This window comes from Necator americanus, chromosome X, assembly GCF_031761385.1.
Source record: "Necator americanus strain Aroian chromosome X, whole genome shotgun sequence".
NCBI lineage: Eukaryota > Metazoa > Nematoda > Chromadorea > Rhabditida > Ancylostomatidae > Necator > Necator americanus.
Window position 1 is genome coordinate 32,739,029 of NC_087376.1, and position 25,969 is coordinate 32,764,997.

At 34.3% G+C, this 25,969-nt stretch overlaps 4 protein-coding genes across 7 annotated transcripts; 2 read left to right on the forward strand and 2 right to left on the reverse strand.

Annotated features, from left to right (window-relative positions):
* Positions 1-597: 597 nt before the first annotated feature.
* On the reverse strand, positions 598-1,130 carry RB195_026158 (uncharacterized protein; the record flags this gene model as incomplete). Of its 2 annotated transcripts, none has more annotated exons than XM_064214588.1 (4): positions 598-734; positions 836-924; positions 982-1,016; positions 1,095-1,130. In XM_064214588.1, the coding sequence occupies 4 exons, from the start codon at positions 1,128-1,130 to the stop codon at positions 598-600; spliced, it is 297 nt and encodes a 98-aa protein (XP_064070468.1). The 2 variants fall into 2 exon arrangements, with proteins under 2 accessions (XP_064070468.1, XP_064070469.1); XM_064214587.1 differs by having other exon boundaries at positions 1,071-1,130.
* Positions 1,131-1,972: 842 nt separating this feature from the next.
* Positions 1,973-2,552, forward strand: RB195_026159 (uncharacterized protein; the record flags this gene model as incomplete). The annotated part of the gene is made up of 3 exons (XM_013451234.2): positions 1,973-2,121; positions 2,178-2,269; positions 2,371-2,552. 3 exons carry the CDS (start codon positions 1,973-1,975, stop codon positions 2,550-2,552), a joined length of 423 nt encoding a protein of 140 aa, XP_013306688.2.
* Positions 2,553-3,348: 796 nt separating this feature from the next.
* RB195_026160 (uncharacterized protein) lies at positions 3,349-4,596 on the reverse strand (the record flags this gene model as incomplete). Its single annotated transcript, XM_064214589.1, has 3 exons — positions 3,349-3,460; positions 4,226-4,379; positions 4,566-4,596. The coding sequence occupies 3 exons, from the start codon at positions 4,594-4,596 to the stop codon at positions 3,349-3,351; spliced, it is 297 nt and encodes a 98-aa protein (XP_064070470.1).
* A 9,659-nt stretch (positions 4,597-14,255) lies between these two features.
* RB195_026161 (uncharacterized protein) lies at positions 14,256-24,328 on the forward strand (the record flags this gene model as incomplete). Of its 3 annotated transcripts, none has more annotated exons than XM_064214592.1 (9): positions 14,256-14,392; positions 16,406-16,498; positions 17,619-17,682; positions 18,355-18,426; positions 18,892-18,972; positions 21,691-21,860; positions 21,917-22,814; positions 22,874-22,977; positions 24,226-24,328. In XM_064214592.1, the coding sequence occupies 9 exons, from the start codon at positions 14,256-14,258 to the stop codon at positions 24,326-24,328; spliced, it is 1,722 nt and encodes a 573-aa protein (XP_064070471.1). The 3 variants fall into 3 exon arrangements, with proteins under 3 accessions (XP_064070471.1, XP_064070472.1, XP_064070473.1); XM_064214591.1 differs by having other exon boundaries at positions 22,880-22,977; XM_064214590.1 differs by lacking the exons at positions 14,256-14,392; positions 16,406-16,498 and having other exon boundaries at positions 17,623-17,682.
* Between the last annotated feature and the right edge of the window lie 1,641 nt (positions 24,329-25,969).

The window sequence follows — 25,969 nt, forward strand, 5'->3', positions numbered from 1 at the left end:
TTTGATAGCAATACACTTCATGGATAACTGAAAATATGCGTTGAAAATCCCCTTCCAGAAGAGATAAAATCTTGTGGAATTGTTCTTTGTAGTGCTCTCACTGTGAGCTATACATTAATTTTTCGGATTTTCGAGACTTCTACTTTTAAACAGTACAGAGTCCGTTTTTACCTCTGCACAGTTTTTTGTACGACTTCAGCGATCCATTCTTATTCAAAAATATGTTTGGTAGGAGTTGTCTTTTTCTACTTTTTCCTGGGATGCCATCGGAATCTGTGTTGCTTCTGTTCGAACACAGTTTTGAGCTTAATCACTTACCGAAAGAAAGTGTGAAGAGCTATTCTGGAAGTAGTCGGGTTTTTTTCTTTGCAAAATACCAATGTACTGTATTCTCTGAGACTTATAGAGTAATTAAAGGTGGGACCTTAGAAGAATAAAAAAGCCATGAAGTGGATGTGAATTTTGAGATCATTTCTAGAACTTCTGAAGAAGGATCACTATTTTTTCGGATGCTATTAATGTATTGAATGAATTTATGAGATAAATCCATGTTTAGCTTAGCATAATTTTTGTTTTCAACTAGCAAAAAGAAGTCGATCAGCAATCCTGGCTGTCTAGGCTGTCACAAGCACGACGATGTCTGCTGCCACTGTCACGTCTATGATGTCCTCCGTGGTGTCGTCCCCAGTAGAATGGAGGATAAATACCAGGAAATCCAGGAAATCCGGGGAAACCTAGATGTAAATAGCATAATTCCACCTCGGTAACGAAAGAGTTTGAGTCCAGAGAGACCCTAATCCTTGTGATAAACCAATTATCGTTCTGTGTTCCTTACCACCTATTGGATAACGCATGTGAGGACCGTCGAAGATGTCAAGGAAACGTCCGTAATCACGTCCACCACGTACATTAGCGACGATAGGTCTTTAATCAAAACATTTCACGATTGAAAATGAAAAAAAAATCGAAGAAATTACCAACTCATTGATTGTGGGTGGAAAATAGACTGGGAATGTCTGGACAGGAGGAGCTTATTGTACTGGATACGTGGGCGGTGCGGCTTCTGGAACGCCATAAGGGGGATGTGCAGCTACTGCGCCGAGTAATGCTAGTACAACTAATGTATGCATAATCCTGAAAATAGTTGGTATGCATCCAAAAGAAATATTGTAAGTTCTTTCCAGGATTTTTTTTTCAAAGGAAAGTAGAAGAAAAGCTGAAAGACAATGTAGACGTTGGTGTTTGAATTTCAGTAATTCCTTTTAAATTCCTTTTCCAAATTATGTTTTTGTTAGAAGAATAACTCTAGTCAAAACAATTATTCGGCATATTCAAACATTTTTCGGGAATCAATAATGTTTTATTACAGAAATAAAAATCGTACTTGTGGAAAACTGTTAATCATCGACAAAAATTGCGTCTTTTTTGATATTTAACAAATTGAATACTTGAACTCAACCATATCGCATAGGAGCGAACATTTCGATGAATTATAGAACAAAATTTTATTTTCTATATATTACCATTTTCATTTTATTAATATCAATATTATTCTTTATCGTACTATTTTTACTTATTTCGTGGATTCTGCCTCTTAATAGCTAGGTTCCAAGGATAAATTATGCAACAATGAGCAATTATTGTCTAATAATTGTTTGAAATAATTGTTCACCGTCAGAAATACTGCATTTCCAGTCGATGAATAAGTATTTTCTAAATGTTTGTTGCTTATTTCTGTAAGAAGACATTTTTATTTGTTGAAAAATGCTTTTAATTGCCGAATAAATGTTTTGACTGGAGCGATCCTTTCAACAGAAGCATAATTTGGAAAACCAATATAAAAAGAACCAGTGGAATACAGAAACCAACGTCTACAATGTCTTTCAGTTCTTCTTCTCCTTTTCTTTGAAGGAAAATCCTGGAAAAAACTTACACTACTTCTTTTGGGTTCTCACTAACTATTTTCAGGATTATGCTCTCATTTATTGCACTTGCATTACTCGGAGCAGTAGCTGCACGCCCACCTTATGGCGTTCCAGAAGCTGCACCGCCCACGTATCCAGTACAACAAGCTCCTCCTGTCCAGACATTCCCCGTCTATTTTCCACCTACATTCAATGAGTTGGTATTTTGTACGGATTTTTCTCATTTTCAATCGTAATATTTCTTTATTGAAGGCCTGTCGTCGGCAATGTACGTGGTGGACGTGATTACGGACGTTTCCTTGACATCTTCGACGGTCCACACAGGCGTTATCCAGGCTATCCAGGTACGAAATGGAGGACATTAATTAGTTTAGCCAAAGAATTGGGATTTCAGTGAACTCTAATTTTTTTGTTACCGGAAAGAAATAATAGTAGTTGTTTTCAGTTTTTCCCGGTTTTCCTGGATTCCCTGGATTCCCCGGATTCCCCGGAGGTTTTCACCCTATCGATCCCCTATCGAACCCATTCTACACGAGAAGACATCACAGAAGACATCGTAGACGTGATAGCCGCAGCGACAGCAGACGTCGTGACGATTGCGACAGTCGTGACAGCAGAGATTGCTGATCAGGATATTTTTTTCCCCGGTTAAGGAAATAAAATGAGGCTAACTACTGTAATCTTTTCAGTTGTCCTTTACTTCCTCATCATTAACAACGATAACACCACACACATATGTGCTGAACTTACCCTCAAAACTCAACGAAACCTCATTGCTATGCTCTGCCGTCTTGAAGGTATCACCCCACGAATCTGAGGTGGTACGGATTTCAGGTGGAGTATTCGTATACGGGATGGAAGACTTTGGAGAGGAGGGTGATTCCGTCCATTTCTTCCTGATTGCCGTAAAAAACGGCCCGGAACATGCGGCTTCGGGCTTTCTGGCGCACAATTTTCTACAGGGAGTTCGACGGGGCATCTTCCTGGCCGTTTCCTAGGCAATTAGGAAGAAATGGATGGAATCACCCTCCCCTCCATAATCTACTTCCTTATAAGAATACTCCCCAAACAGTCGCTTTTTACGTGGAAGGATGCGATCATCCATGGATCAAGTTTGGATTTCACAAGCCTAGGTGTTCGCGATAATCGCATTAAGAACTGACAACACGAAACAAAGAACGGGAATCCCGAATCTGACTCCGGGAAAAAGACAAGCTTGAAAAGCAGTTCGTGGATTCTAGTGGCTTAAAAACATTTTATATACCTAACATCACAAAAAAAAAAATCAGTAATGCTTTGTTCAACATTCATGAATAAATAAATAACAAAACTCATTACAAAATTGGTAAAAATAATGTACAGAGATTCATGGTACATTACGAACATTTAATTGTTCGTATTACTAATTTTCTACAAATATTTCCTAAAAATTTCCTTTTATTCTGGATGTATGCCAGGCTGGATAACGAACGTCACTTGTTTCGTAGGGTGACAAAACTGATTGACCGTCCCATTGCATAATTGTTCGAGAGTACCTATAATTAATTAATCGATAGATATTATTAATTATTATCAATTATAGTTAATTAATTAGTGTTCATGTTGTGATTATGTCGGGTGCGAAGAATTCGAATTTGACTGTAATTAGATACTTTTGGAGTTTTTGGTTATCTTTTTAGGATAAATATCATTTATAAAAGTTAACTATAAATTATTTAATAAAATTCGTCGACGTAGAGTGCAAAGCATTAAATTACAAAATTTAAAGGCAAAATTTTAAACTATAGCAACTTCAAAAAAATTGTAGTGCTATTTTAATTATAGTAAAAAATTGTAAGGCTATTTTAGTTAGAATCAGTCTGAGGAAGTTCCGAGAAGACACAAATTTTGTGCAGTGCCGGAGAACAATTAGCAAAAAAATAGCTTAATAATCTTTATTTATGTGTTTATAATTATTAACGCTTTTATACAGTTAAAGTTAAAATAAGAGTTAAGATTAAGAGTTAAAATAAATAAAATAACTAATGCTCTAATTTTTTGTGAGAGATAGCATTTAAATTCTAAGGCAAAATTTAATTTTTCCAAGTTTAAATACAAAATTCCTTCTTTTTCTTTAATTAATATACTTAATTCCTGCCTATACTTCTTACATTTTTCTTATCCACAGTGAAAGCGAAGAAATCTCGCGAAAGCAAGGATAAAACATCTGCTTTGTTCCTAAGATCATTCATCATGGATGAGAACCGTATCCATATCAGAAAACTAGCATTTTCTTGCAATTTTTCTTTCTTCTCGCTCACCATTTTGGCCAATCATGAGGGGCGTATCTGGCTAGATATCCTTGTTGAACCTTAGTATGTGGATGAGGATGAGCATATGCTAGAAATTCATCGTCATATTTATATGTTTGCCGTTTGGAACGATCCATGAGTGCACAATTGGCCAACAGAAAACCTGGAACAATGTCGGTATTTTAGGGAATTTTACTGCGGGAGGTGAGGATCGTGAGATTCTTCAAGGATTAAAATGTTCTTTTGATATTTCAACAGTTTCCAACGAGGAAAAAAAACCATTATGAAGTGAAAAATTACAGCTATTTTATTTGAACTAAATTAAGGAAAACTTGGATAACTAGGTCACCTGAGAAGACGACAAGTGCGAGACGAAACATTATTCGGGACAGACAGATGTGGGCCAGTTCAACCGACTGATCAGCGATTTCGTTGTCGACTGATCGATCTTATCGCGGAAAAAAAAACTCGTACGAGCCCAGGACCGCCCCTTATTATCCTATTATTTGGCTAGTCGTCAAAACGGGTCGTATATTGCATAATCTCGAAACGAGTTCACTTTTCTCTGGCCAGTTCAGAGCTGTGCTGGTTTCTCTCACGACTATCTATACGGGTATTTTTCTTGTTCATAGAGATATGCTCATGGATTGAGATAGCTGTGGAAATGAGATATTCTTACTAAAGGGAATTCAAACTCCAGAAACGGTCGAAATTCGTGGAAAAAGTTAGAAAAGATATAGAATGAAAAGTAACCGGGCAGTTTGAATCTATGGTGTTTTCCTGGAGATAATTCTGGAAATCCAACCTATTAATAAAGGAGTGACAGTGAAGGAGAAGTTTTTAACTGCATCTAATCTTTTTTTCTAGTAAATATTAAAATTCAAAGCAAACCGTTTTACTTGATTGAAATATAGGCATTAGGAAATTTAATAAAATTTGATGATTAAAATTTTAAAAACCGAATAGAATGCAACGCCTAAGGGAAAACCTTGCTTGTTCACGGCTATGATTTTGACACGTGGATTCACTGAACTCATTCCAGAATTCAAATAGTAACAGTTCTCATAATTATTCTCATCGTATAAAAGATTTTTATGCAGAAATAATTATCCCTTTCGTTCTAGCAGAGTCTTAGAACTCGTCGTAATTTTTTTTTCTTAGGAATAGTCAGATTTTTGACACATGAGATCCTTCTTCATGACGTTTTTTGATTATTTAAGGTTGCAGTAATCCAGTAATTGACACGAATTGTGAAAGTTTCCAACACCTATGAACATGTCATGTGTTGCTCAAAGGAATGTCTGAGGTTTATTTTTTTCTGTCTTCTCTTCATCAGGCAGATACAAAACAAGCTACATGTCTAGGATTTTTCTATAATTGAGTCCCATTTCTCGGGAGAAATGTCATTTGTCGATGTCATCAAAAAAGTTGGACAGGATCAAGAATCAAGGATTTTTCTCTAAAACTATGTACTTAACAAATCTACTTAATTTATCCACTCTATAAAAATATTACTGAATAAAATTTGTTCCCATGAATGAGTGTGTTTCGTCTAGAATATAATATATTCTTCTACTCTATTTCAAGTACGTATAGTAAGTAGTAGTATATGTATAATATAAATTGCAGGTCGTCCTTTGTTTAGACATATTCCATTTAATGATGGTCACTGAAAATTACAAGAGAATGACATAAGTTTAAAAAAACAACCAATAAGTTAGGAATGAGTACAAAAAAAGAAAATTCCGACTGAAGGCGTAGGGAAAAGCTGAACTATTCTTTTTTTCTAGCGATTTTTATGAAACTCGCTCCTTTCTGAACGCAATTTTTAATTATTTCTATGACTGTCTACGCAAACACGCGCTAAGTTCGAAACTACAAGTTAAATTACTGTATTTATTTAACCATTTATTTACTTCTTTACTCTACAGTCTGCGGTACGGTAGTCAATTGTTGCTCCTTTTAGTTAAAATGCAGTATCTAAGTGCAATCTCCTAGTCTATAATAGTAGAAGAAAAGAAATTGTCGGATTCCCCAGGATCAAATAGCGAGGGTTATATTTTCATGTCATATCTTCAAGCATAGTCAAAGAAGAGTGGAAATTCTTCGGATACACGATCCTTACACTCGCTTACACATTGTCATGGAATCTGTTGATTTGTTATGGGATCATTGTCATGGAATTTGTTGTCTGTTTCAGAGGAAAATTTCCCTCTCCATTGACTCAGCTATCTTCATTTCATATCGTTGCAATCCGTGTAATGACGAGAAGATTGAGGAAGTCATGTGAGGGAAAAAGTGGACTCTTGGAAGCATTGGATTTAAGAATGTCAACATTTCATCAACAAATCGTTCCTTACTTTACTTATCTGAAATTAAATGAAAAACACAGGATCTGAATCGTGGATATGAATAGGAAACTTGGATATTGTAATATAATTAATTAAATAATATATTATATATTATATATAAATGTTGCAAGCACAAATACATACAATACCGACAACATCAAGACATACTAAACAACTAGGTATTAAATATTTGAAAAAAAAATGAATGAAAAAGTGATTTAAAAAAACTTGAAATGTAAAGTGATAATAATTTATAAAATATGGTTAAAATAAGTGTAATGCAATCATTTATTCATTCATTTATTAATTAATATATTTTGTGGAGGGAGAGAGAGAAAAATAAAGACAAAATGTATGACAAACACGTTCTTCTGATCCTGGCCAGATTTCCAAAAATTTGATGTTGAAAGTTTTTTTTAGGAAGGGGAGCCACTTCTCAAAAACCGATTAAATTATTTAAAAAATTCGAAAGGAGCATTTATCAATCCGTGGAAAAATCAAATTCCACATTTTTTTCCATCAGTAGCTGTAATCGCATCCTCAGTTCACCATTTTTCAGCTTCAGCGACTTTTTCTACTTAATACTAAAGTTTCGGTCACAACTACGTGGATTTGACCCATAAGTTAAAAATTAAAAAAATTGAAGTTTATAGTAGTAATGGAAAAAAATTAAACAAATCATAATAATAAAGAGTAATGACTTCTATGAATAAGTAGTAAGTATTAGGTTAGTAAATAAGGATAAGTAATAAGTACATAGTAATAGGTATTCATAGAAGCAATTAATTAAACCTCCTAAAACTGTTCCTTATTTGCCGGTGACCACCCTATGTTTATTGATCATACCTGTTGATCTACCGCACGCCGATGGGATGTCAGAGCTCACGTCGGGTCTTTTTATTAGCAGCTGGTTTAATTTCTTCTGCAATTTTTTTGCTGCTGTCATCCAGTATTATTCCATCATTTATTATTTATTTTATGAATTCGGAAAATCCAGAATATTCTCGATAGAATACGTTTTGTTTTCTGCGGTTTGGCACTGATTTTATTCGTGTAACTGATGTTCAAAGAATGTTTACGCTTATCAATCATATCGATTTTCACGTTATCTTTTGTAATTCAAATATTGGTTGTCTCGATTTTTTTTGTCCTTCTATTTTTGCACGTGTATCATTTCGAAATTTTCATATAAAAATTAGTGCTGCTTCTTTTCCTTGAACTCCTTTAAATGGTCCTCTTTTTTCCCTCGTTTTCCTCACATTTTCAGTTCATAGCTCACTTATTTGAATGAAAAATGTAAAAATTGATTGATTATTGTTTTAAAAAATCTGCAAGAAAGACGTAAAAGAAATAGAAAAAGAAACAGTAGAAGGAAAAAAATCTTTCGTACATATACATAGGAATCCTCTTGTCCATAGATGAACTACTAGTAATCCTAGTGAATTTAAAAACAACTAACGATTTGCACTTTCAGCTAAACTATCATTACTATTTTGTCAAGAAACTGCTTACATTGGATACAACTCGTGGTTGATTTACAAATCCACGAATCTATTCGCTGTCAACTTTTTTTTCCTGACACCCAAGGACAATCGATCATATGTAGTCAGTCACGTACTCGAATTCCATGTTATTCGACATTGCTTCAGTGAAACCAATTCCTTACAGTCCTAGGACAGATGAGAAAAAAAAAAGAAAAAAGAAAAAGAAATGTCAGAGCGTAAATGATGCTGTAATATCGAATGTTGCAAATACTGTTAACAGTTTTATGTTCAATCTTTAAATGTCTTGTTGATAATAAAAATATTAATATTATTAAAAATATTTGATATTTAAATTATTTCTTAGTGCATACAACAGAGGTTTTTGAATACAAAAATTTTCTTTGCTCCTATTCGTAGAAAAACTACGTGCTTTGTGCTTTTTGTATGTTTTTTTTTGTTTTGTGGGAATATTTATTTCGATTTTTTTAAGGCTTATACATAAATTCTAATGATAAAAATCTCATAATTCTTATAATAATTCTTAAAAACATAATTCTACAGGAAGATCTCTGAGCTGAATGTTGATGACTTGAGTTGAAAATTGTAACCGATAATGAATAGATGCTTTTATTTCTAATTTTACAATTTTTGGTTCCTAAAGGGATATCCTGGGCGTTTTATGCAGATTCCAGAAAAAATTATGCAGAAATTAGACTTTCTATTTGCTACTGGTTAGTTTAAAAAAAGGTCCCGTTGAATACACAACAAAATATCATCCGAAACCTAATAGTGAATCATTCTATCGCTAATACTTTGAGAAATTCCATCATTTCTCGAACAAGCTCCGGAATTCCACACCCGAAGTACAATAAGAGAGGGCGTGGCCGGAATGACTGACAACATACTATTCATTTAACGTCTTGTTTTCATTTTTCTTACGTGTTGCATGGATATTTGCAGGATTTTTTGAATTAATTTGTGTTGCAAAAGAGTTTTGGGAAGCTGTACTTTCAAATCGCAAGTTGTTTCCAGGATTTCGCTCTGATAATTTTGTGAAAACCGTTTATTTGTGCATGAATATGGATCAAACAATCAATTTCTGAGCTATGTAGATCCGGGTTTTTTTTAGGTTCTGGAGTTGTTCCATTTTAATTCGCTATATGTTTCCTCTAAGAGCGAAATAGATGATTCGCTGGTCGAAAAATTTGTGAACAACTGGCTCGCGACAGGATTTTTTTTGAAATTTTTATTTTTAAAATTACTCGAATAATTTTGTTAGTCTTTTTTCAAAATTCCATGTCCTTGGATTATTTACCATGGATGCTATGTTTCTATTCATCACAAATCCATTGTCGCAAATCAACTTTTATTCAGTAGGCATTTTCCTGGTATTTTGAAATTGTTTGAATTTAAGGATGACTAAGAAACTACTCGAGCGAGTCCTGTAAGATTTATGATTACAAGTTCGTAAATGTTATTGCCGTCACTTTACAATATCTGACTCATATAGGTTGTTTCATCAAAGGATTTTTTTGCGAAAACTATTTATACACATTTTAAATTAGAATTATTAATTAATTATTACATTTTTGGAGAGGTTTGATCGTTTCCGATTGTGAATTGAATCGATCGCATATTTTTGAGGGTCTAACGAAGGCGATGTGCCGATACGTTGGCCCATAAAATTAATTAACAACCTCATGAACAGCTCATTAAAAATTAATATGAAATATTTATATGCAAATTGGAATTTCGAATTTTAAGATGACAGATTCTGAATGCGTTCTTTTTTTTATGAGAATTTCGTTAAATCATCCACATAGTTGCTTGATTTTTGGTCGATTTCTTTCTGTTCTCCAGGATCAATTGGGAAAAAAAATTTCTTCTCGATAAACAATAGAGAATTTTGTTGAGCAATGTCCTGTATTTTTCAACTGGAAGTGTTTTTTTTCAAAGTAAAAAAGAACACAATCTCTTCATTTCGTTTTTTTTGCGTTCTCAGAGTTTTCATTATTCACATATATCACATTTATACGTACCACTGCTGTAGAATATACCATGTAAGGAAACTATTTGTGGCTAGAAACATAAATTTTCGTTTTATTTTCATTTCCCGAGCAAAAAGAAGTGAAAATGAATAAATGAAGAAGATGATAATGAATATAAAGCACCTAAAAGAGATTTAACATAAAAGATGTTTTGCACCATCGGAATGTAAATTAAAAAAAATTGTTGTTTGACAAATGTAGAGATTTTTAAATATTCGTCCTTGAAATTTGAGAAGAAAACAATACAGTGTAAAGGAAATTTGATAAAAATTATCTGTATCGTATTGTATGTAAATTATACATGGAATTATTTAATTATGTTATAATCATATGCGGAATTGTAACCATATATTATCTCTATATGGTCTTGTTAGGATTTGCCTCAGTTATTTGAAACTCTATTATTTTTCATCATCATCAATGTCTGAGATTATTTTGCGGTGCTGAACAACCTTGTCATATTTATCCAGAAATATCCTCCTCCAACTGAAGTCTGCTACTCTCAGCACAGGACCTTTTCTTTAAATTTTACATGCCTTCAACTTGATTTTGATTAGCAGTGGACAAAAGGACCTAATCCAGACTAATCCTTTGTCTTCTGTAAGTGAGGTTACTTTGGCGTTTTAGCGTTTTTGGTTCATGGGCGCCATAAGAAATACATCTTCCTGGAATTAGTCCTGTTGTCAAAAATTGTTCCAAGCAAATATCTGTACGAGTCAAAGTAACCAAGATAAACCAACTTTTCAGCTTCTTTTTTTTCCGAAATCAAAAGAAAAATTATCCAGCATGTGCATTGTAAAGCTTTTTGAGATGATTAAACTGCATCGTTGATTCGTCCCTTTGATTTGATCAATATTTTTTGTATGTTCCTATTTTTTTCAGTATAGTTATAATCATTAAGAGCCTAAATATCATTAGTAGGATCTTTGTGTTAGAATTTCTATAGCGCTGGTTCCACGTTAAAAGAGCAGCTTTCCATTTAAAATTCAATTTTTTTTTCGCAAGCAACAGCGAAAAATTCTTGTCCTTGAGTAAATCGTTGGGCTTATGAGGTCCATTAAGTGTTGTCGATCCAAATCTGTCGGTTAATAAAAGAAAATCATGTGCTCAAGATTGTCGGATACACAAATTGTGTATTGTACCGGAATAGGCGGAGCGTTTTAGACGCCCCTTCACAACAATCCTGGGCCTCGGAGCGCAATATGCGCGGATATGAGGTTGCGAATATGGGTATTATTACACTTCAATGGATAACTGCATTGTATTTGCTGACGTTCACGACAGGCTGCTTTCTGCCTTTAGTGGTGGTGGTCCAGAAATCGCGTAGGTTCATCCACAAACTATTGAATCCATCAAAGAGTGCTTTATGAGTGTTTCCTTATGAATTCTTCTTCTAGATCCAAGGAAACCGGTAAGATTAATTGTTTTTCTTAGCTTTTCTTCCGTAGCTTAATAGACTTATGGAAAGCTGGAGATCCAAGTAAATTGGTATGTCCTCAGTCTTTAGCAATCTTCTGGAAATGCTATTCCAAATTCCATTAAACTTTATAAATAAAACCCACGCGAGGAGAATATGCCGAGGTATTCTATTTTATTTAAGTTATTATCTTCCTAGAGCTGCTTGGAGCATGTAAATGGTGTTGTTTCTATCATATTTCTCGGTTCTCCTTCAAAGAATTATTATTTATTATTTATTAATCATTTTTATTACTCATTTGTTAATATTATTATTAAATGTTTTATTCAGTTATTATAATTTTTTATTATTTATTATTATATAGTGTTACCATTCATTTTACTAATTATTATTGCTAATCCTTATTCCTTCTGATTTAAAAAATTTTTTGGTGATCCAACATCACCCGTTCTATCCCACTTCCATTCATTAACAGGAAAAATCCATTTTTATCCAAAATCGTTTCTGTTTCTTTAGTGAACGCACATTTTTCCCAGCTGATTTCAAACGCATTCCTTTAAACGCAAACACCAATGCTCAATTTGTGGCAATGTCCGTCGCAGGATTAAATTTCAGGACGTTTTAACAAAAATCCTATTTTGTTTCTTCTATGTAAATATCTACATAGGTGGTACGGTTATATTTCAATTTTTATCACATGCTTTCAATATCATTTTGTGAACTCGAGGAATTTATGGAAATATGCAAAGTTTTTGCTAAAATCTGAAACTACTTAATTTTTTATCCAAACAATTTTTATGTTATTTCTCGGTGAGACTTTGTCTACGGCTGTTACGGTTACTTTTTTGTGGTATTCTAATCTGGAACTTTTAGGATTCGCCTCTCCAGAATTAATTTTAAAAAACAACAAAAATCGCTAAATTTACATAAAAACTGCGCCACATTAGACGATTTCTCAACTCTTTGCTCTTTAGTTCATTTTCCTGAAGTTATTAGGATCTGGAGTCGTATTTGCTTCACCTTGTTCACTATTCTATTGGAATAACCTAAATCGTATCATTCATCTGAAATTATTTACCCTTCAAATTTTCTAAAAATCGAAAATCTCTAAAAAAAAATCCAATCACTTTTTTCCCTTAGGGCAATAAATTCTTTCAACTTCTCATGGGAACATCTATATCAGCACCTCATCACTCAATGTTGAGGTCACCTGTTCGCTGGATGAACGTGAAATATCTGGAAGTCCACGCCTATTTTTATTTAACGCATGACTAGAGCAACCACTTCTACGCTTCCAGAAAAAAATTACTGCCAAGAATTTTTCTACGCTCCCATAAAAATGTACTGTAAAGAATTTATCTTAGGAATAAGAATTCTGTTCAAGATTTTTTTCGATTTCTTTTTTATTTTGAAAGATTCATTTTTGTAGCTCCAATGACCTTGTTACAGAAAGATTTCCAGGAATTTCAATCACGTAAAAAATATTCCAATTATTTATGGTTAGGGATGAATATTCTTCCCGATAGATATAGTCATGAACTAAAATCATAAATGCTGTCGCGTAGCACTTCAGAACTTCCTAAAATTTTTCTTCGTGAACTGATTATTTCAAACTTTTTCTCATAGTTGACCAAAAAACGATCAACTTCATTTAATAGTCCTCATCAACCTTTTCTGGATATTCTCATATCTTTAGGAATCAATTATAAATCCATAAAATGACAATGGTAACGGCGGTGAACTAGTACCTATACATCATCCTATTTTCCCTGATGACGCCAGTGTTCATCATAGGAGACAAAAGAAGAAAATGATGAATACGTAATCGATTTCAGAATACTTGGGATGAATCCCTGCATTCCCTATTTCAGATCCAGTAACATTTTCCTGTAGGAAGGGATCTATGGTTAATGAAACTTTTTCATCCCAACGTTGACTAGACTTAAAATGATTGATTTGAAATGATTTAGTTGGAATCCTGATGAATATCCAGGTACTGGGATGACACTCCGCTCTATTTTATCTGCTCCTCTCTTTATCTATGAACCTCATCATCCATTCAGGAAAACAAATGAATTTTAAGGGGAAAAGATGCATCCACAAAAGAAGAAACATGCTGCATATCCTTTTTCAGCTGGAGTCCTTTAACGTCGTTAGGTTTTTCGGATGAGAACCTTCACCCTCTCGGGATGCTTCCGGTAACAAACGAAATTTAGAAGAATTCCAGAACAATTTATTTAAAAGAGTCGTTTATTTTCTAAAATATGAGTTATAATTCATGTGGTTTGTGTTGCTGCGAAATCTGTCGGAAACCCATGGGACCATATATTTACTACATTGTCATTACCATTTATTATTATTATTTACTAAATATACTTCATTTGCAATTTCGAAGTTGATAGCCTTTTAGCGGTTCTTTTGAGTTCTTAGATTTTCTATAATAAACAATAAACAATGAACAATTGTAAAACAAAGTTTTCCAGAATTATCTAAAGACATTTGCCCAAATCTGGAGTGTTCGTTTCTTCTTATGACTTCTAAAATATTGAAATAATTACATACGTCTCTTGAAATAGTTCCATAATTCTACCAGGATATCCTGTTTAGTTTTCTTGTCTCAGAAACACGTGAACTATCACCGGGATGAATTATTATGTTTCTTCACTGTATGTATGAACCTACCTCGAACAGCTGACATGAAACAAACAGATCGGTAATGACTTGCGTTTGACTCGAGGAATGCCAGCAAGTCATCCAGAATGTCCTCCGCATTCGTTCGATGACATTCTAACATTCGAGGCGCTCATCAACTCAAATCCATCAAAATTTGAGATGATCCTGACTAGATTTTTACGTGGTCCCGTATGTAAAACCAAGTCTGCTACTCATTTCTTTTTCGGACAAGAAAAAAAAATCTCAGGATTGGTAATAGATTAAGTGCGTGTCAGCGAGGATTTTGTTGTTCTCATGCACTGCTGTGAATTGGCTGTTAAGAAGAAAAAGGAGGACTGGAGAACTGGCGTTTATATGGAATAGCTCGTTTCAGTGCACTGCAACTTTTACTTTCTTCAAAAAAAAAAGTTTTGTAAAATTTATGAAACCAGTTCTATGCGGACAGGTTCAGATCTGCAGAGGAGGTTCTGAGTCACACAAAATGCGTGTTCGAGCGTGGGATGCGAAGAAACAGTTGTTGTTTTGGTGAATCGAAGAGAATTGGGAGGGTGACGTGAACGAGCGGTTGACGGTGGTCAGATGGTGAAGTATTGTGTTCGAATCGTGGATCGTTCGGGCACATCCTGAAATCCTACTATTACTATTATTTTCCTCATCAATATCATCATCGCCTCATTTTTATTATTAGCACAATAGAGATGACTATGGTCAGAGTAGTGTTCATTTTCGTAGTTTGACATTCATTAAGAAAGTAAATAATTATAATTACTATAAATAAATTTTAAAAAAATAGATAATAATATCTCTTTTGCTTATTAACATCATACACTTTTTAGATATTTCATTTTATTTTTGTTTATAATTATTTCTATTTTTATTTGATTTTAAATGCCTGTCCTTAGCCTTTTAAACTCTTCAAATATACCTATGTAATATATGTAATAAATATTAATTTCTAATATAATAAGTAGTGATGTTATATAACGATCAAAGAGTTAATTATATATTATTATTTTATTATAATACATTTACAAAATATTTTAATATAGTTCCTGATTACTATACACTTATTATTGGATATCGCCTACTTGGAAATATGGATATATATTGTTTAAAAATACATCGTATCATATTACAATAGTCCTGAAAAAAATTATTTTGACAAAATTAGAATTCAGTAAATATCATGAAATATGTCATCACATCCGATTTACGTTATCAGCCTCCATTTTTTGGAGCAGATGTCGATTTTGTGGAATCATATCCATCGAATATCTTGAAATTTTCATTTTCTGTTGTAGATAGCTTCTGCAATTCTTCTAAACTGCTTCTCATTTGTATTTTTTTAGCAATTTTAACCAAAAATTTTCAGTTATCATAGCTTATCGTATTAAAAAATCGTCAAATATAATTCGTACTATGTAATGTTTACGTTTGAATATGAATTTCTAGGATTTTCACCTTTCCCATGTCTGGATTGTGTCCACTTTTCCAAAGTTTTTCTAATAATTGCTCGAATCGCTGCACCTTCACACCAAGTTTGAGTCAACATTGTGTTCAGAGATTTTCTCAAATTTTCGGATTGGGCCGGTCCTATTGAGTGTTTTTCCAGCGAATTTACTCACTATCTTATATGGACGAATATTTGCGTTCACTGCAGGATCCTCTTGATGAGTTAGAGAGGCATTTGTGAACTCTTGGTTACTAAATTTAGAGTACCAGTAGTTTTTCTCGTTTTTTTTTCACTGAACCACTTATTTTAAAAAATTCGGAAGTGTTCCCTCTAAGATCAGTAGAGGATCGTTGAGGTCTTAGCACTCTGGATTAAATGATATTATTGAGAGCTATCCGGGCTTGGTTAGTTCCAATCAATCGAAGTAACTGAACAACGTATCATTTGTAATGTTAATTAACCATTATGATTATCGGTATCGTCCAGATGTGAGGTTTTGTGACTCATTCCCTCCTGATACTTACTCTTTTAATCTGTCCGTCTCTTGTTCTCGGTTGGAGTTGTTTAGAACTATCTCTATGTATTTGTCAGATCGTATCTTTAGTATTTATTTGAATTTTTTTCTATTTTAGAGGAGCTCTTGGCCTTCTCCACGCTTTTTTAAGTCAATTTTATCCTAACAATTAAATTTTGTTAAGAGCAGCGTTTGGAGAAATTTTGGTGTCTGGCTGAATGTAATTTTTATCTAATTTTTAGCTTTTAGCTACAGCAAAGGCCAGAAAAAAAATCCATACAAATTCAGGAATCAAATCTACAGTCCTGAGCGTCAAACTGATCATCTTTTCCGACAAAGCAAGTTAGTACATATAAACGTAAGAGTGGTGAATTCCACGATATGTGCTCTCATTATTGGTGTAGATGTAAAGAGTCGTTTCGTTAGGTGAAACGATCAGTCTGCTGCTATTGATCCATCTAATGCCAACCTGCAAAATACCCGCCAGTCCTGCTAACCAACAGAAAGAATCCACCATGAAAAATTTTCTCGAACGCTCTCCGTAAGCCCTTTAGAGGTTCAAAAAACGAGCAGTTCAGCGGTCAGCTGTTACCTGGTCGTTAATCCAGCACTATCCGTCTGGAATAGTGCTGCACCACTCTGTAGGTTCAAGTCAATGTTCTGGATGGAAATTTATGTAGAATCACTTTATATCTGTCCACCTGATAACCTCCTATAACTTCTTTTCCTACTTTGCTGAGATGAATTTCCTTGGATTCGGCGGTCGAGCTTCATCCTGCCGATTACCTGCTGGAGAATATCCAGACTATAATAGCGCGTTTCCGAAAAGTTGTCGGCTCTCGTACGATCGTGCATGCTTTGCGTGTTAATACAGTACTTGACCGGTCCTCATATGGTGGAGGGTAGGAGAAGTCGCGTTGAGGCGAGACGGGGGTTTGACCGCGGGGGTGGCGGGCGATGCATAATAGCCGGCTGGTTGTCCACCACCACCACCACCAGTCGTCCATAACTCTGTCTCTAAATGGTAGGCCGAGAGCAAACAGAAGTGTATGCATGCATTCGGCCTACATGTTCGCCGACACCTCCACATATCCTCCACCATCTAACTCACTTCCTCTTCAAAACTTCAACTACGTTTACTTTCGTTCTCCCCCCTCCTGAGAGCGTTATTGAGTCATCGTACGGCAAATTTGTACTGTAAAGTTTTTGTTGGAGAAAAAGCTAAGCGACCTCGTTTCGATCACGGCATGATTCCATTTCTGCAATGCTATTTTTCTGTTCAGGAATTCTTGAACGATTCTAATCCAGCAAACACAAGGAGGTCCTGTAGTTTTACTACTGTAACAGTTTGACTTTAAAATTCGCTATATTTCACGTTTTTGAAGTGTCATGAATTACGTAAAATTTTACTCGTAACAACTACGTAAAATTATAAAACTTTTAATCTTATATTGATATTCAGAAGCATGAAGGTGCTCGTTCTTTTCCTGCTTTGGGTGGATTTCGCTAGGATTTATGGAGAAGAGGTAAGCTTCCTTATCACATCAGTGCTTTTTTTCTTTTGCGTATCTTAGTTGGATTCTATTGGATTTACGATTGACTAGCATTACTAGTTTGCAGAATTAAGAGTTATTTTTTACTGTTGAGGGTCTGCTAAATTTTGTTCATACAAAATAATTAATAATACCAATGAGTCCTGGGAAAATTAACAGATAAAAAACTGGAATTATGCAAAATTCAAAATTTGCTATTCAAAATTAACATTTTTACAGTAGAGCTGAGTCATAAATAAAGATCGTAGTCGTTTTGATGAGATTTTGTTTTTTTTTTTTGATCTCCCAATAAAGAATGGCATGTTTTCCTGAAAAAACGATTTGAGAAGAAGGTAACAGTGGTCTACAAATGGCCGTGTGGCAACCACTTGTATATAAATCCATGTGGTATGTTTATTTTAATGTCCTTCGACGGAAGAATTTCTGTTTATCTCATCTATACGATCTGTTAGCAACAAAAATATGAAAAATTTAGTTTAGTGTCAGTAATCGTAAGAATTATCTGGATTATAGAAATGTTTGCAAATTTTTATTTTACAAATATATTTTTTCGGCTTTTAGCCGTTATTTTTTTTTTGGTATTTTTTCTCAAATATTGCCGTAGTTTTTCACAATTGTACGAAAGTGCTACCACTTTTTTTTCAGGCCTTCACGTGCGACGATACGGGTGAGGAATGTCCGACGAAAATGTGTTTCTATGGAATTGATCATGAACATGTAAGTGTAATGAAGTTCTATAGGAATTCTTCGTTTATGGTTCACATTTTCTGGATTTTATAGTTGTTAAACGTAAAACATCTCCGTTTTAAAACGAGCAGTTTAAACTCGTCTACTCCTACCATTTGTTCTATTTTCATCATCAACATGTTATTAGACACCATGACGGGACCCAGTGTCCCTGGATTTGTTGTCTATAATTATGCGATATGTACCACTCTGAACTAACTTCGTGGGTCGCCATTCACTTTGTGGATCGAACGATTAACAGACGAGACAAAGTCGAGGTCGACCCATTAACAAAAGCGTTTCGATGAGTGCATATTTTCGAGAGGAGGAAAACCTGTTTTGCTTTTATTACTCGTGGAGAAAATACATTGTTGTTAATGTGAAGCATTGATTTCACTATTATGGATCGTTCAACGTTGTCACTTTCACGAATCAGTTCTTTTCCGGATTTTTTAGAGTTGTTATCGAGCTGGTTGCGACACGAAAGAACAATGTAAAGGACGTCGACACAATGAATGCTTCATAGGGAATGGATTGGTAAGTAATTGATAGGTAATTAATAGGTAATTTCTCCAGTTAGGGATCTTTTAGAAGAGTACTCATGGATTTTTGCAATAATTTATTGGAATAATAGAATTTAGAAAGGAAATGTTGCTGTTAAGTCACGGTATGAGCAGAACTTTGCTCGAGTTCCAACGAAAAAAGGAAAGAAAAAAAGAAATTAGAAAAAAGAAACTCTTGAAATACCTAAAAATGACAAATATCTTGAACTCCTAAAATCTGGAATCTCAGAAATAGCATAGGTCCCAGATAGATTCTACAGTAACCGTTGATGAATAAAAATGCTCCGATTATATTCGTGAATTATTGTTTTCAACTACTATTACTAGTTTTTCTTTTGTGGTAAGGATTTTTATGAATGTGAGAGGAGTGTGAGAGTTGTGCAAACGTTACTCGAACTGGTTTCACCATGATTGTAGTTCTCGGTAAATTTAGTCTTACGTGAAGGGCACTACGACAAAAATATATTTGTCTACATATTCTTTGCAAATTTTGCTCGTTCTATATGAAAAATATTTTCTGTATTTTTGTGTTATATTTCTATATTCTGCCGCAGCATTGAAATCACTGACCATCGCCTATATGTACTTTATTTTTTGTATTTGTTAACTATTTTTTATGCAGCACCAAAAGTTTTGTTTCGTAAATTGAGTAACAAATTCATACATATAATGAATACGATACATAATAGAAATATATTACTGTGATTAATATTGTTGAAAATATGATTTTTATTTGTTTACGATTTTTGACCACCGCCGTCCACCAATCAGATAAAAATGGGCGGATATTATCAACCAATCATGGATCAATAAGCGAGCTGTAAACTAGCGTGCTCGGTCTTATACAACCTAAATTTTTATGATTTTGGTTTTTTTTACGAGTGAATAAATTTTCAGCTTTTCTAGCGGTGTTTGAACGTTGTTTGGGATGTATTTTATAGGCTGTTGGTAAAAATTCTTTTTTTTTCTAAAATATTATGTCAAAAAATTCCCTCTGGATTCCAATATATTCTATTCGTGCTTGGAAATTACACGAACGCAACGCTAAGGGAAAATGCTGTGATTGCCCTTTTGATGGAAAAATCGTGAATGAAGGAAAAATTAGCTGAGGAAGAAAAACTCTATTATGGAGGCGATGTTATTGCACCGTAACGGAAACTCGTTAAAGAGTTGTGTTGCTGATGCAAACGTTCCTCACATGCTAAAGTTTTAAACGTTTCGATTTTATCCTCTTTAAGAAAAGGAAAAGAACTCGCAAGCAAGGTTCTGAGCGAGTATTTCGGTTCCATTCTCAAGTATACCTCATCAACGAAGAGGGAAGTAAAATCCCGAGAAAGTTGAGATTGGAACATGTATCCGGTATGGTTTTATTCGGTTATTTATACATGAGGTCAACCTAGATAGATTATGGACAAGGATACAGAGTTAATGGATAAAAAGTTGTGCGATTAAATAATTTTTCGTTTCTATTTTTTTTTAGAAAATTGCATGTGCACTAACGTTGCATATTTCAGGATGCAAACCATACAATTTTTCTCGGGATTTTTTTCTCCTTCTGAAATAGAAACCAGCAATATTTTTCCTAATTGTAATACGATCGATCTGATCAAAATAATTGATTAAATTGGTGAAATTCCACGAGTTTTGGTCATCAAGTAATTTTTTGTTGAGATCATGTTGTTCCCTTTTTGTCATGTGACTCATACTAAAAAGATAATGATCAAAATTTTCCCCTTCTTCATTTTTTTCAAAAATAATTGCATTGGAGAACGAAATTTCGATAATTTCGGGTTATTTAGTCTGCACCTCGTCATTCTGTATGGATGTACTACATATATGACTTAGTTGGTCGCAGTTAATCTGATTCCGATCCACTTGACATATTTCTGGATATAACGTGAAACATCCGTATGAAATTCAAACAATAGGACTCTTCGCTTTGTTGAATTTCACGGAACTATTTGCACTTCCGTAAAATTTGAATCTGGATTATTTGTGGTAAATATTTAGTAGTTTAATCTGCGCTTTCGACGGTAAGTTAAGATAATCGATATGCATCTTCCAGCTTTATCCATTGTAGAAAGTAACGCGGTAGAAAGGTTAAAGTTTTAGATTCGGAGAAATTAAAAGAAAACCATTATGAAAAATATCTGGACATTGCCATAAAATTTTTTTCTCAAGCTTTTATGTTTTTGGATGATTTTTCCTGGAAATTTGTGCAGGAATGGATTTTCCAAAGTTGTGGATCTGTCCACAATGTGGCTATTTCTCTTTTATCAAATTTTAAAAGAGAATGAATTTTTTCCGAGTCACGTTTAACGATTTTTATGAAAATACAAAAAAAATTTCAAATCAATACTTTTGTTCTGGATGGAAAGCTCTACGTTATTATTACGCATGAAACGGTAGATCCGTCTCTGAATAGACACATAACCTTTCCATGGAAAATTCTGCCGTTTTATCCGGAATCGTTAGGAGCAATTACGGTAGTAACACTTCAGAATTGTGTAAATAAATCATGGATGCCGCCCTTTAGTAGTACGATCCTTGCAAACATGGAGAAATTTTGTCGAACAACATCGGCAACGGTGGTTTTGAATAGTTTAAAATGACCTTGAAACTCGTTCAACTCTTCCAAACTGTCCGCATTTCGGACATTTTCCCATCCATCCAGTACATTTCATTATTATAGCACACATGTTGTTGTATGGAACGTGGATGCGCTGCCAGCTATAAAGGTCTTAGCGATTGCGTTGATGATCCGAAAAACAGCACCGAACCGAATGATATAACGACTTCCGTCACAGATGTGGCCACGGAGGAGGAAAATGCCGGCAGTGAAAAGGAAGAGTTAACTACTGAGTGAGTAATAGGTTCTAAACAGGCCTGTACTAGTTGATAAGTCCTCTTTTTTGTAGGAGTTACACATTACCGGCAGCGACGGACGTTCCAGTGACGTCGGCGGAAGTTGTTTTAACCACCACCACCACCGCTGCCACCACCACAGAGACTCTTTCCACGACATCGGAGGCGGATGAAATTACCACTGCGTGGAGGGGGACCACTTTGGCAGCAATTTCAACGGCATCAAAGGAAGAAGAAACTTCCACAGAAGCGGCAAGGACATCTACGGAAGCGATCAGAACATCAACAGAAGCCGTACAGACATCTACCGAACCGATCAGAACATCAACGGAAGCGATAAGGACATCTACGGAAGCGATACAGACGTCAATAGCAACGGATCGAACGACATCCTCACCCACTCCTTCCAGAGAAACGACAACCACACGTGGTGAAACCACCACATCCAGAACAACCCACCCAGTAATCGTAGCAACTCGAACGACAACCGTATACACTCCTAGGACTACGAGATATACAACAACCCAAATCCATGACGAAACAACAACGGCTCAAATTGAAGAATTCCGATTGTTACCGGATATGCCGCATGTTCAAAAGCAAACAGACCCGCCTGAGCAGAGTAGCACTGAGAAAAAACAACTAACTACCTCCTCAATGAGGACGACAACTCAACGTTTCACTACTACACCTGTTAGAACAATACCACCTGCTATAAATGAGCCAATTGTTGAACCGTCTAGTGAGTTGGAACCAGCACGAACAGAAAAATCTCATCTCATATCCACAGCGAAGAATCTGGATGAAGAGCCGGAATCTGATCCGCCCACTATCTCATCCGAAGAGTATGAGGAGGAGGAAAATAGCACACAAACTAATGGTGAAAAAATTGATACGTCTTCACTCATCTCTGTCTATGAAGTGACAACATTGGCGGTGAAAAATAGAGAGGTTTGTTCGAATTTTTAGTTTTTTTTTTCACATATTAAACGGTAAACGAGAATTTTAAGATTCAGGAACAATGGAAACCGTCTGTACCATGGTGGGCCGCTGTTGCTATGGGCTTTTTAGTATCTGTGATTGTTGCGTGGGCGGTAGTGTTCCTGCTTCGAAAGTAAGTCGCCTTTTCACTTAAATGACTACATAGGCTATTGTAGCAAGAAAAAGATTAATAAAAAATATATAAATTGCCAGAATTTTTAATGGGCATAGTGGAATCCTGTCCATTGGTTCCGTTTTTTGATTTGTACGGAGGTAAATCCATGAATTTCTTCTCAGTCATAGAGTTCAAGAAAATTCTAAAATGAACGGCGAGCACACTGAGGGCGCTTCTTTTTTTTTAAACAAAACGCACTTTTTTTTCGGAAGAACTTTTGCCGAACGATTCCAGGATTTTTTTCGCTACTTCTTAGTTTTGATATCTTTTAATGTTAGTTTATCTTGTAAATTTTTGTGAAATCCTTGTTGCTGAGCAACTCTGTATTTAAGATCGAGAAGACGATCAAATCCAATGAATAATTCCATTCTTTGTTATTCTAATAATTATAAATCCAGGAAGTTAATTATTCGGATAGTTATAAAGAACAATACGATTTTTCTCCTACCGTGAACTAAGGCAAAACCAAAAAAATATTAATGTAAAAAAATTAAGTGTAAAAAATATGAGATATTGAACAATTGTGGCTATTAATGTTGGTTTTTAATGAAGAAAAAAATTTTAGTGCAAATAGCTGGATAAATTTATCCAATCTGGTTTATTCAGCAATAATCACCTAGATTCAATGTAATTTTACAGTTCTGCCTGAAATCCTGAAAAATTCCTCTAAGTAATGTTTGTTTTAAATAATTGCAGGACAATTCACCTTGAGGTTACATGCACTATATGTAAATATCGTCAATTTCATCTGAGATTACACTTCTGCGAACTTTTTTCCGTAAAATAACTAGTATTGTTTATAATTTTTAATATTAATACTATAATCGATATTATTTGAAGTGCAGTAATCAAATAGTGGGCCATAGTGTCCTAAATGCTCCTATGGAATTTTTCATTAGGTTTATCAGAATTTTTGAGAGTGATTGGGATCCTTGAAATCCTGAAAATATAGATTCTAAGAGCAAATGTTTGAAATGAAAAGGAAAAAAGTGGATTTTACACAAAAATAATCTTTAATTCATAGAGAATTTTTGTTTTCAGACTCATTACGTGTTCATTTTACATTCATAGATTGTATTTTTTCGATGCAATAAGACATTTTTTTCTCCCAAAAAACGAATAAATATATAAATGGTTTTCTATGAAATTAATTACTGACAGTCTTTCGAAATTATGCTTTCTCTTTCAAAATTAAGGGATTTTCAGGAAAAAGCTACGAGAAGCTGAGAGTGCGAATCGAAAATCGGCGGACAAGGAGGCGGCCGTTGCTGATCCATTATTGAAACCAACAGAAATCCCCGACAATTAGTGTTTTTCTCGATTTTCACGAAAATAATATTGCTTTTACAATAATTAATTCGATGCTTAGAACATCTCATCACAACTTTCAGCATACTGTACCTGCCGATATAATCGATTTTCTCATTGTGATATATTTAAATAATAACTATTAGCTTTGAGCTTTTTGTGATATTGCAATTTTAATACGGAAAAAGGGTACATTCTTCACATATATCTTCTCTGTGTGTGTGCGTCTCTGTTTATTAGTATTTATAGTGAGATTTGCACCTTTGTTGGGACTAGCTTTATAATTAACCATAGAATTGATCATATCGTTTTCTTCTCCATTTTTTTTTCCAGAATCAGGTTGAAAAGATAATAAGAACTCATCAAATAGTATTTAGTTGATATGATTTTGTAGATTTTCACTTGCTTACATGACATAAATATCAATTTTAAACTTTTGTTTATTTGTTTTCTGTGTTGAGGTTCAGTGTTCAGAAATGGTGAACAGATGATCGAAAACAGGATAATGGAGTAATCAATAGTAATAAAATAATAAATAACAATAAAAAACAAGTAATTATAATGTAACTAATATTATTATTAATATTAGTTACATTATAATTACTTGTTTATAATGATACTATTAATAAAATAATGACTAATTGTAAACTTCTTTAAAAAAAAACTACTACTTTTCGATATGCTAAGGGCGATACAGACGATTAGGGAATTTTTTTCGTTGGATCTGTTTTCGAAGAGGAGTAGGAGAAACCCCTCCATAGCTTAAATTTTCACCTCGGATGTATTTTGACTCAAAGAAGAGTGTCCTACCTCGTATTTCAGCTAATCATTGAACAAATTTACGGAAAATACCACACCAACTGTTTTCTGAAAGGGCACTCATGAGTATAATAAACAGCACTATGAAATTTTGAAGCCATTTTCCACCACTTATCCTGGATTTTCTGCCTGGATTATCCCACTTTCAGACAATCATGTGTTTTGAAGCTTTTAAAGACTTTAGATTATGATTCTTAACATACCCCAAAGTCATTCTTTCACTTTCAGCAACTCTACACTCTAATTTTATTTATTTTTTCCAGAATCGTTAAGGTTATCGAAGGTTTTTTTAGATTAAATCAAGCACAGCCAATTTATTGATCAGAGATCACAAATTCGGTACAATTATCCTGAGAAATTCCTCCTACAAAGCTCCCAAAAACCGTACGTACGGAAAGTTTGTGATTTCCTTTATGTCATGCTTTCTGTATCTTCCTGTAGCTTCCTGTAATCCAAAGCCATGCTCCAGCGGATCAGGTTATTCCTGAAAATTTTGTAAAATTTGGGACTCATTTTAAAATTCCCCTAAGATTAAGGAGATTTTACTATCCTAAATTCTCATGCAGATCATTTTACATTTCCTCCCTTCAGCTCTTTGAAGTAATCCAGTTTTTTTTTCATATTTAATTTTTATTTGAAGAACTTAGGAAAGAATATTTGTAATAATTATTTAAAAATAGCAGTAACACTTGAAGTGCAGTGCCTTTAATTTTTCGCGGACATGTTGACTCAAACTAGAGGAAAAATGAGATAGAAGCGGTTTTTTCTTGAAAGTAGAAAGTATTGAATATCACTGGAATTCATCAGGATCGTAACTGCTCTC